The 12,682-nt window shown below is 34.0% G+C and overlaps 1 protein-coding gene across 2 annotated transcripts; it reads right to left on the bottom strand.

Moving 5' to 3' along the window:
• Positions 1–1,519: 1,519 nt before the first annotated feature.
• On the bottom strand, positions 1,520–5,484 carry LOC113111912 (pyroglutamyl-peptidase 1-like). Of its 2 annotated transcripts, XM_026277118.1 has the most exons (5): positions 5,275–5,484; positions 4,170–4,222; positions 3,973–4,089; positions 3,074–3,306; positions 1,520–2,229 (listed from the first exon to the last, which is right to left on the bottom strand). In XM_026277118.1, the coding sequence occupies exons 1-5, from the start codon at positions 5,303–5,305 to the stop codon at positions 2,037–2,039; spliced, it is 627 nt and encodes a 208-aa protein (XP_026132903.1). In that variant the 5' UTR covers positions 5,306–5,484; the 3' UTR covers positions 1,520–2,036. The 2 variants fall into 2 exon arrangements, with proteins under 2 accessions (XP_026132903.1, XP_026132912.1); XM_026277127.1 differs by lacking the exon at positions 5,275–5,484 and having other exon boundaries at positions 3,074–3,302.
• Positions 5,485–12,682: the final 7,198 nt, after the last annotated feature.

Below are 12,682 nucleotides of genomic sequence, written 5' to 3'. Positions count from 1 at the left end.
ATTTATTATCAATGTTAGAAATTATTTGACGAATAAAAAGTAAAAAAAAAAAACAGCATTTGTTCAAAATAGAAACCTTTTGTCACAAGACTTTACTGTCTCTTTTTATCAATTTTACACATCATTGCTGAATAAAAGTATTAATTTCTTTCAACTGCAGTGTATATAAATGTATAATATAAATTAATCTTATAAATGTAAGATTTTGGAATAAAAAACAACTACTAAAAATAAGGCAGAATTTTTTTATGGAGAACTACAGTTTGTAAAAACAGTGTCAACAGTGGGAATAATAATGAATACGTAATAATCACCACTGTAATAGATGTCAGAATATTTAATACAATAAAATGGATCAACGGAAACAAAGAAATGCTTTGTGTTTAAGGCAACATTTTTAAAAAAAAGGTTCACAGCATAATCAGTTTGGTCCACTGGGTTTGTGATCGATAAGATCCCAGTAAAAATCTTAGAACAACAAGCGAAAAAAAAGTCATAAGCAATTCAAATTACATTTTATAATATCAAATAATGGACTGAGAAATTATGGTGTAATATTATACAATATGATATATGATATGCAGCATTTTGCAAAGAGTATGAAAGAAATGTCATGAGAAAATCATGAATAACGTCCACTGAGAGAAGACAAACATCTTCATACAATCAGCTCATGATTTCACATTTCATTGAATTCATGTAAATAAAAACCACACAGTTAATGTCTTAACAGTGCTGATAGAAAGTAACCTTACATTACTCAAAAGGCATCAGGTTCATGTGTCTTTGTGTTTTCCCTGTACATAATCGGCTTGAAATGGGGAAAAACATTTAGATTCGATGCTCGTATCCTAAAGTCTGTGTGTTCACATTGGCACTTTAATGACCAGACAGACATGGTTATTATCTCTTTTATCACGCTCCAGAAGGCAGACCATAGCTTTTATTTTGTCATAATTTTAGGTCTCCTCTATAAAAGCACCCTTTGCATCTGCTCTTCAGTCTGTGATTAAAGAAACTTTCGAGACCAGTCTGAAACAGTATTATTTAACATATCATCGAAATATTATTATAGTTTTTATTAGCACTTTGAATTAGTTTTGTGTATTTGTTTCCTTTTCTAAAGTTTTAGTGATTTAAATGTTTTCTATTATTATTATTATTTCTTAAATATATTCAATATCCATGTAGTTTTCATTCGTTTTTATTTTTTATAAAAAAAAGTAACTTTTAAGTAATTAATTTTTTGGCTTTATAAACATTTTTTTATGTATATTTAGATTTTATTAATATTATAATATTAATTTAATAAATTAAATTTTGTCCATTTTTATTTTAGAGCTAGTTTAAGTAATTTAATCAGTATGAGCGATTTTCATAATTTATTTTTTTAATATGACTATACTTTTTAATATTTTTAACACGTTGTTTTAATATTTTTTAATTTGATTTCAATTTTAGTTAAAGTTATAGTAGTTGTTTTTTGTAATATCGTTTTTTTTATTTTTACATTTTAAGTTTTGCTAAATTTTTATACATTTTTCATTATTTTAGTGCATTAAGTTCACCTAAATTAAAATAAAAAAGTTGCTGGGCATCACTTCAATTAACAAAATGTTAAATTGTTTAAAATTTGAATTATTCTGATTGTGATTAATTATATTAACCCTGGTTTAAATGGCTTAATATTTAATCTGGTGAACAATGAAATAAGACGGCAAGAGAAAAACGCTAGTTTTGCCTCAACTGTTTCAAAAAGTCATTTTTGAATTATGTATACGTAGTGTCTTCACATTAAAACAACATTTCCAAGTCATTTTTGTGCATAATACCAAATCTCTGCATGTTTCAAGTGTACCCCATTAAAGTGCTTTCTTGACTCTTTGAACGCAGCCGTAGGATTGAGTTTATCTCAAACCAGCTGACTGATCCTAGTATGCAGCACACAAATTAAGACACGTATGTCTTCAAATGTGCATGAACTCTCGAGTCCAAGGCGAGGCTACATAACTGCGTATGAGACTCAGCTTGTGCTTTCATTGGTCGTGCAGACAGTGTTTCTTTCCCTTGTTGTTCTCCATCAGTTCGAGCATCTCCAGGATGACGGCCCTGAGCGCCCGAGCGAGCTGCTCCGCGCTGTAGGGCTTCCCCAGAGGAGGAACGTGCACAAACGCAGACCTGCCCTCGCCCAGAAACAGAGACGTGTAATAGGTGTAATCACACAGATACCTGCGGAAAGAGGACGGAGTGTTTGTCAAAAAATACACCAGTGCTCTGTACCCAAATAAACATTTCCTAGAAATCTACTCTTCCAAGATTAGGATGAGTTTGTTTCTTCATCAGGAGAAATAATCCACAAGTAATCCACACCACTCCAGTCCTTCAGTTAATCTCTTGAGAAGCGAAAAACTGTGTGATTGTATGAAACACATCAATCAAGACATTTTTTACTTCAAGCCATTGCTTCCAGGCAAAATATGAGTCCATAATCCATAACAATGCTTCCTCCAGTGGACAGGAGTCCATCTACAACAGTCGCTCACATCAAAATCCAGCCGCATATTTGCTTGGAGTTGTTTAAACGGTGCTTGATTTGTGCAGATTTCTCTCCTGATTCAGATTAGACTACACTTTCACTGGAGAATGTATTACTATGGACTCATATTTTAGCTAGTTTGAAGTAAAAAGTGTCTTGATAATGGATTTTTTTTTGTAGAAAGGCAGCTTTTGTCGTCTCCAGATGTTAGCTGATGGATTGGAGTGCTGTGGATTATTGTGATGTTTTTATCTGCTCTCATTCTGACGGCACCCATTCACTGCAGAGCATCCATTGATGAGACACTGATGCAATGCTACATTTCTACAAATCTGGGGAAATAGATCTGGTTCACTGCCCTTCAATAAATCCTCATTATGTTATGTGAAATACTAGGCAGTACCCAACAAATCACAACTTCCACTTTTTATGATTCTTTTCTTATTTATCTTGCAGATTCTGCGAGGTGTATGTAAACATATGAGCATGAGCGTACATTAAAGTGCTTTTCGCTGCATGTCAGAGAGATGTCCATACCTTCCAGCATCCTTTGATACAGACACAGAGACGCCGAGCCCGGCCGAGTCGACTCTCTTACGGACAGTGTCCATGTCGATGACAGAGTGGATGCAGTCCGGTCCTCCTTCCAGACAGCAGCGGGATTCAGGACAGAAACTGCAGTTGTCGAGACGCATGTAACCCTGATTGTGCCCACACTGCTCGAGCGTTACTGTAGTGGCCATCCCAGACACTCCCACGTGGACCACTAGCTTCGAAAAAACAGGAAAAAAATGTTTAAAAGATGTTTTTCATGCTCAGCAAGACTTATTTTAAAAAAAATTTGTAACAATTTGGTTGAAAAAATATATTGTGCAGCACAACTGTTTTCAACATTGATCATAATCAGAAATGTTTCTTGAGCAGCAAATCAGAATATGATAATGATTTCTGAAGATCATGTGACACTGAAGACTGGAGGAATGATGCTGAAAATACAGCGGATCATCATAGAAATAAATCACACTTTAACATATATTTACATAGAAAACAGCGGTTTTGATTTGTATTTACTGTATATTTTTAACATATAAATTAAATCTCGATGAGCAAAAGAGATGTCTTTCAAAAACATAAAAAATTTCAATTATTCCAAACTTTTGGTCACCTTTGGTGTATTTAACATGACCTGTATGAATACATTTTGCTATTCTAAACAAATAATGTTCAAAATGTATGGTTTTCTGTATATGTACACAGACCAAGAATTATATGAATCATGTTAAATGATCAAATATTAATTGCATATACAGTAAAAAAAAAAAATGCATTCTATATATATATGCATTATAATATATAAAGAACTTTACTTATATAACACTCTGAAAACATTTAACATCACTAAACAAAACAACACAAGCATGATCTCATTATTCTACTTGAGGAAGATGCTGTTTCCATAGAGCAGGCAAGAGAGTCTGGACCGCCTGATACTCCACAGGAACTTCTGAGACGTGAAGCTTTACATCGTGACCCAAACCCAGTTTCTCCAGCTCCTGACCAGAGGAAATGTTTATGTTAAACTCATGCAGATGCATGTGAACAAACAGGAAGTACAGCTCACAGATGATTATACCTGTACTGCCACCCAGCTGGCATTGACAGCATGCTCCCCGAACGGCTCAAAACCTACAGAAACACAGAGAAACACAATCAAATGGCAGAAAACCCCTTCAGAGGGACTCGAGACCACTCATCTTACGTCTTTTATAACGGACCGTTACGCCTTTTACACTCACTAAGGCTTCAGGACGCTGAAGTCAGCTAAATCTAAACCCTGCAGTCCAGAGTCCAAGACCTGATCCTGCTTTAATCAGTAACTCAAACAAATCTGTGGTTAAATACTGAAATTACTTACTAAAAATAAATAAAAACTAAATCTAAATCCGAAATTGAATAAACTAAACCAACAGTAAAAACGAGTAGGAATGAAAAAGGCACATAAAAATAACTAAGAAATTTATCTGGAATTAAAACTCAAGATATAAAATAAATGCCCATCATAAAATTCAAGATATGACTTTAAAATAACAGTAATACAAAAAAAAAGCTGACTCCAAAATTCTTCAAAGAATAAAAAAATAAAATAATAATAATAATAATAATAATTCAAACGAACACATTTAACATTTAATTTAAAACTTAAATTAAAGATGTCCCAAAAACCACTATGGTAAATATAAAAAGTATATAAATATAACTTAATAACTATATAAATATAAAACTATTTATTCATATAAAAATAAATAAATAAAAATTGCAGTATTACCATGGTAAAAATAAAAACTAATAAATAAATAAATAAATAAAAATTTCAGTATTACCATAGTAAATGTAAATAAATAAAAAAAGCTAGAATCATGGTCATTTTAAAAGAATAAAAAAAACATGAGCACAAAACTACATATGCAGAAAGATAAATTAAATTAATAAAATAAAAAAACACAAAACCGTGTTAAAAACTGTTTTCATGCTGTTTATTTTTTACCAACAGCATGGTGGATGCTTTATGCAATTTAGTCTTGTATTTAGTGCTTTAATCTTCATCATTTGAATGGCATGAAATCGACAATAATGACATCATGCAGCTGTCACTAAAAAAACTCTTTAAACTGACACAAGAATCACACGAGCCATCAAAACAGCCCGTTTTTCGCTCCAATACTGCCATCAGAGTTTACCTGTCACGATAACCGTCTTCTTCTGCTCCATCGCTGAGAAATGAGAGAGTTTCGATCAAGAACAGAACAGAGATTATCAGACGAGATCTTCTCAAACTGAAATAAACACATCACGCTCCTGCTCTTCCTCTCGCTGTCAGAACTGAGACCGGGGACAACAGCGCCATCTGCTGCCCCGGATGTGTCTGCCCTCGGCAAGTATTCAGTCAATAAATAAAGTGACAAGACATTCAGGAGGAATTTTTGAGGTGTGGCAACATATGGCAGACGTATACAGTATGTACTGAATTTAGTCACAGTTATCACAGTTTGATGATAAATATATGTGAACACTACAAAAGGACACAGGCTATCATTTACAAACTTAATCTCACGCAATCAATGTCTTGCATTTAAAACAGTTATATCAAACATTACAAACATATAAGGAATAAGTGACCATACCCCATAAGCACCACCACACTCACTAATGCATACAGTATGCAACGACATGTAATCATTTCGGGGGTCATTTTGGGGGTCGCGAATCATTTAAATCAGTTCGGGAGTTCGTAGCGGGATCGCGAATCATTTGAGTCAGTTCGGGAGTTGTAGCGGGATCGCGAATCATTTGAGTCAGTTATGGGGATCGCGAATCATTTGAGTCAGTTTGGGAATTCGGAGCGGGATCGTGAATCATTTGAGTCAGTTCGGGAGTTCAAAGCGGGTTCTCGAATCATTTGAGTCAGTTCGGGAGTTGTAGCGGGATCGCGAATCATTTGAGTCAGTTATGGGGATCGCGAATCATTTGAGTCAGTTTGGGAATTCGGAGCGGGATCGTGAATCATTTGAGTCAGTTCGGGAGTTCAAAGCGGGTTCTCGAATCATTTGAGTCAGTTTGGGGATCGCAAACCATTTGAATCAGTTCGGGAGTTCAAAGCGGGTTCTCGAATCATTTGAGTCAGTTTGGGGATCGCAAACCATTTGAATCAGTTCGGGAGTTCGGAGCGGGTTCGCGAATCATTTGAGTCAGTTCGGGAGTTCAAAGCGGGTTCGCGAATCATTTGAGTCAGTTTGGGGATCGCGAAACATTTGAGTCAGTTTGGTAGTTCGGAGCGCTTTCGCGAATCATTTGAATCAGTTCGAGAGTTCGGAGCGGGTTCGCGAATCATTTGAGTCAGTTCGGGAGTTCCGAGCGGGATCGCGAATCATTTGAATCAGTTCAGGAGTTCGTAGTGTGTTCGCGAATCATTTGAGTCAGTTCGGGAGTTCAAAGCGGGTACGCGAATCATTTGAGTCAGTTTGGGGATCGCAAATCATTTGAATCAGTTCGGGAGTTAGGAGCGGGATTCGCGCTGGTAAATTTTCAAATTGGCCATAACCTTTAATTAGTTCCTGCCAACTGGCAAAATGCCACCCTGGTAGATCCACCCCTGTGCTCTGCATTTAACCCATCCAAAGTGCACACACACACACACACACACACAGCAGTGAACACACACACACACACACACACACTTTACAGCCATTTATTCTGCGGTGCCCTGGTGAGCAGTTGGGGGTTCGGTGCCTTGCTCAAACCCACAACCCTAGGGTTTAGGAGTAAAACTCTCTAACCACTAGGCCACGACTTCCCTATATATGTCAGATATACTATATATGTAAAAAATCAATCAATCAATAAATAAAAATTCACAGCTTTATATAAATCATCGAAGAGCTATATTTTCTCTTTATTTATATATATATATGTTTTACGTCTCAGCTGGGACTGAGAAATCATGTCTATAATATATATATATATATATATATATATATATAAAATGACTGAAAATTGCTTAATAAAAAGTGTTATTAATGTCTATACTTTTGTTTTTCGTAAATTTTCCCAGATTTCCAAAATTATTATTATTATTATTATTTTATGTTAACTTGTGTGTGTGTGTGTGTGAGTGTATAATACACAGTGCCAAAGCTACCAGTACCTGGTTTAAGGACCATGGTATCCCTGTTCTTAATTGGCCAGCAAACTCACCTGACCTTAACCCCATAGAAAACCCATGGGGTATTGGGAAGAGGAAGATGTGATATGCCAGACCCAAGAATGCAGAAGAGCTGAAGGCCACTATCAGAGCAGATCTCATAACACCTGAGCAGTGACACAGACTGATCGACTCCATGCCACGCCACATTGCTGCAGTAATTCAGGCAAAAGAAGCCCCAACTAAGTATTGAGTGCTGTACATGCTCATACTTTTCATGTTCATATTTTCAGTTAGCCAAGATTTCTAAAAATCGTTTCTCTGTATTGGTCTTAAGTTGTATTCTAATTATCTTAGATACTGAATTTGGGATTTTAGATTATAAGTCAAAATTCAAAGAAATAAACATCTGAAATATATCAGTATGTGTGTAATAAATGAATATAATATACAGGTTTCCCTTTTTGAATGGAATTAATGAAATAAATCAACTTTTGGATGATATTCAAATTATATGACCAGCACCTGTAGATAAAATAAAACAGGGAACGCAAGTTTTAGAGGGTCATTTGTTTTTCTAATAAAAAAAGATAATAGAATAGAAAAGGAATAGAGACTGCAAGTGTTAGTGGGTTAAATGAAGATAGAAGAGATGTGTTTTTAGCAGTTTTTTGAAGATGGCTAAAGTTGTTTAGGTCACTCCACTATGAAGGAACAGTTAATGTAAAAGTCAGGGAAAGTGATTTTGTGACTCTTTGGGAGGCACTTAATATAAAACATAATTCTGAAGAAGTTAATATAGGTAAAGTGGTGCAGAGTCAGTGGTTTTGTAGGCAAACATCAATGCCTTGAATTTTATGCGAGCAGCTAGCCAGTGCAAATACATTAACAGATGTGTGACGTGCCCTTTTTGGCTAGTTAAAGACTTCTCTTGCTGCCACAATATGGATTAGTTGTAGAAGTTTGACAGAATTGGCTGGAATACATGCTAAGAGAGCATTGCAATAGTCCAGTCTGGATATAACAAGAGTTTGAACTAATATATGCATAAAGCAAGTCTGCAAAACCGAGCAATTTTATCAGTGTGGTCTGAAAAATTCAGCTGATCATCAATCACAATTCCAAGGTTTCTGGCTGTTATGGTAGATGTGCATAGCAGGATGGTAAAATTGTGAAGAAGCGATGGATTTGTTGAAACCACAAGCAGTTCTGTCTTGGCAGGGTTGAGTTGAAGGGGATGGTCCTTCAACCAATAAGAAAAGTCTGTTAGACAAGCTGAGATGCAAGCAGCTACCATCGGATCATCAGGATGGAAAGAGAGGTAGAGTTGAGTGTCATCATCAGCATAGCAGTGAAAAGAAAGTGGTCCGAGAACCAAGCCCTGAGGCACCCCAGAAGTTAGATGATGTCACTTGGACACCTCACCTTTCAAAGATACTTTGGACGTATCTTAGAGTTAAGACTCAAACCACTGAGGTTCATGAAATGCCCTTTCCAGATTGACAGGAGGATCTGCTGGTTAACCGTGAAGTATTTAAGATTTGGAAGCCGCTCTTGCCAGTCTTAGGGCTTCAACAACTGAGAGCAAGGCGGTTGAATGTCCACCAGGGTTGTGTTAATAATGTGAGTGAGTGCATGTACAACTGCAGGAGAAATTGGGAATGAGATGGAATACGATCAAGCTTAATAACTTTTATTAATAAATCATTAACAAACATTATGTAATGCTTCACAGATTGTTAGTTAATATATTTTCACATATCTAGAAACGTGAAATAATGTGCTTGTTAATATTTACTAAAAATGTATTAAACATTACCTAATAACTAACATTTCGTGTAAATTAAAAAGCTTACAAATGTCATTAAACACATAATTCATATGATTATGCACATCTTGAAAATCTACAAATGATTTTAACAGATGTTAAACAAAAATTAAAAGATTTTGTTAATGCACAACACCTTTGCTTCTGTTGAGGTGAAATATGGGTAAGGTAAATCTGTTTATAACGCATTGTTTTGATAAATGATCAATTACGCAGTTTAGCGAAAATTTGTTGTTGTTGTTTTCCCCTTCTGTTCATGTATGAATCAAGGAATATTCTGTTAAATGATTCACAATAGTGTACTAATTTAAGTGTTGAGGTGATAAAAACATGTTTTACACCTAAATTACAATGTGTGTAATATCTTTACCAAACATTTAACTAACCACCCTTTACACAAGCTTTGTTACAGTTAAAGTCCAGTGCCTATAAAGATAGTAAAAAATGAGTTAATATTTATAGACATTTACAAATGAAGAATAGTCTCAACTTTAGATTGGCTACTGCAAAAACATGAACAAATGATTAATAAATGATTTGTAAAGATGTGAAAATAGGGTAAATTTGGACACTTTTTGCCATCAAAATGAACGTACTAATGATTGGTAAATTTTTAAAAACATTTACAACTGATGAATAGTTTCCACTTTAGATTGGGTACTGCAAAAAAAAAAAAAAATTACAAATAATGAATAAATTATTTAAGAAATAATTATAGAGTCCTACACAACAAACAAAGACCAATGACCTTTAAAGACTGTGATTATGAGTTAATGAATATATTAACATACTTTGTGAAGTGCTTAAACTTAATAATTAAGCTATATTTTCACATTTGTAAATGTAAAAATGAGCATTAGCTAATATGTGAACTGAAGTTTAAGGACAGTTGTAAGCATTCAACAGAACATTAACAAATACATTTTTAATCACTGTGTAATTTCTGTTAATTTTAATCACATTTGTAACCATTAACTAATTACCAGTTAAGCACTGTATAATGTTTGTTAATGATTTATTAATGAAGCTGTTAATCATTGTAAACCATTTGTCAAAATCATTTGAAGATGTTTCTTTAATGCATGATCGAATTGAAAGTTTAATGACATTTGTAAGCATTTTAGTTTACATTAAACAATTATCTGTTAATCATCTGGTAATGTTTAATAAGTTCATTAGTTAACATCTCATATTTCTAGATATGTGACTATATATAAAGTAATGATTACGTAATGTTTGTTAATTATTTTCTAATGAAAAAAGTTATAGTCTTACCCTTTAACATGCACTTTATGTTGACATCAAATAAAGCTGGCATGATCAAATATGCCACATCAATGTCATTTTTATTGCCAGTTTTAATCTTTGATTTTCTAAGTGATCTTTGCTTAAACAAAAAATCACTCAAACATGCATGGACCTGGTTTATGAGGTGTGTTTGGTGATTTTGACATGTGTGCCAACACCCATAGCTGAGGTCTGGTTCAAACCTGTCTGCCCGAGCAGGTTTCTGAGGAAAGAAGGACTTTTCATTGTGGTGTTTATAATTAATTAGCAGTGTTCCTTCATGAGTCACGCTTAATATAGAGGCAGACACCTTCAGTCTTATTCACTGACTCTGCTGTCAGTCCTAATAAATCAATTGAAGATGCTGCCAACACGAGTGCTGAATTACATTAGGATCTTTAAATTGTCATAAACATAAGTACAATGAAAAAAACTTTTTCAGAAACAGAAATTGATAGTACATTTCACAATCAAGTAACACATTCAGATAAATGTGAAATGGAGTAATCTAAATTATACAAATATGTCTGTTATCTTTGTTTTAACTTTGAAAAAATATTTTTTAACAAAAATAAGAATTTCAGAATAAATTTATTTTTTAATTAAAATTTTAAAGACAATTTTCCATTTAGCAGTCAAGAATCAATCTGCTAAAATGAATAATAAATTACTGAATTATATATATTTATATACATACACATTGATTTAAACCTGAAATTTTTAAGTAGAAATAATAAAAGACTAAAATAGTATTTTGCTGTAAAACACACTCCAATAATGTTTTATTTACAGAAATCAGTAAATAATCATTGTCGTGTATCTTTATATATATATTTGGGTGAAGTCAGCTAAAATGGGCCATGTTTTGGTAAATGACTTTTAATACCATCAAATAAGCTATGCATGAGATCTAATTATATTTTTATTAATTACTGTGGGGCTCTTAAATATTTATAAATATTAATATTTATTTTTTTAAAGGTCAAAAAGTATAACTGTTTTCAAGTTATGAGAGTTAGAGTATCAGCAGTTACCGTCTTGAGATACGGCACAACATTCAGTTAAAATGGGCCAATATAAAAACAGAACAACACAGGTCATTTCAGCTGAAATCATTTTATTTTTAACAGTAAATTGACACTATTTTCAGTAAAATGTGAAATATGTTTACTATTTAATATCGATTCCAAGCTTTTGAATGGTAGAGTGTATAATGTTACAAAAGCTTTTTAGCTGATGCTGGTCTTTCTATTAAAAATATTTTAACATACATTTTTTTTTTTTATCTCATTGTTCAAAAACTTTTGACTCGTAGTTTATGTGTCTAAGTCTTGATTTTATATGCATACATATCTCGGCCTATAAACCCATTTTCAATCTCAATTTCTGTGTAAAAATGTCTGTGTATGCAGCCCATTTTAGCTTAATTTTTCAACCAAAAATGCAGTTTTTCACAAAATCCAAAGATTCTTTTTTCAATTAAACTTTTTTTATTTGAAATAGCATGTCATATCATTGTTCATAAACCTTTGCTTTGCTGGTAAGCTTACGTATAATTGCGTTAGTACCCTTATTGGTGAAGAATTAAATTTACTATGTCATGCTCACTTTACGATTTCTCTGACAAGCTCCATGTAACACTCTTCCCTGCCTGCCTTAGGAAACTCAGACCGATCAAAATGATTGTTACATGTCAACAAGTGTTGAAGCAACAATGCACGATCAGTTATTGTGACTGACAATAAAAAATGTAAGAGATATGATGCTACAACCTCATTTGGCCCATTTAAGCGGACCCTATATAAATTCTATCTTGTCAAATGAATAATAAATGACTGAATATTTACTTAAAATTGAATTGCATTAATATATCGATGTGTATATTGATAATACAAATCTAACAGTTTTTGTAGAGAACGGCATCATTCTAAGGAGTTTATTTTCAAATAAACATAATGAAGTGTCATATCTTTCTGTGTAATAACTGTCTGTTGTACTCTCTTATTTTCCCTCCTCCTTCAGTAAGCTGTAATTTCTAAAGCTAAGAATGCTGGAACGGTTGTGTTCTTCCACCCACTCGAGGAGCATCCACTGCAGCGCTGCACATCTTCACCCGCGCAATCCACCTGCCTCTGCGTCACTGCTGCCATGGCAACGGATGATGATGCTGCTATTCTCTGATGCAGACGTCCACAGACGTCATCACATCCCATTCAGATCTCCCCCTCTCTTTCTCAGTCTCACATCCTGCAGTGATATTTATAGAAACCCTACGGCTCGCCAACGCAGCTAATTCAATTCATATATTCGATTTAACTTCTAAGCATCATCA

Source organism: Carassius auratus, chromosome 2 (genome assembly GCF_003368295.1).
Source record: "Carassius auratus strain Wakin chromosome 2, ASM336829v1, whole genome shotgun sequence".
Lineage (NCBI taxonomy): Eukaryota > Metazoa > Chordata > Actinopteri > Cypriniformes > Cyprinidae > Carassius > Carassius auratus.
The sequence above is the reverse complement of the archived record's forward strand: the minus strand, read 5'-3'. Positions and strand labels throughout refer to the sequence as shown.

What these genes read in the sequence shown, in the direction of transcription:
- LOC113111912 (XM_026277118.1), bottom strand. Translation starts at nt 5,305, where the DNA reads ATGGAGCAGAAGAAGACGGTTATCGTGACAG. An exon ending in GAAGACGGTTATCGTGACAG is followed by an intron (nt 4,223 to 5,274) that starts GTAAACTCTGAT and finishes GTGTTTCTGTAG; the next exon opens with GTTTTGAGCCGTTCGGGGAG. An exon ending in CCAGCTGGGTGGCAGTACAG is followed by an intron (nt 4,090 to 4,169) that starts GTATAATCATCT and finishes TCCTCTGGTCAG; the next exon opens with GAGCTGGAGAAACTGGGTTT.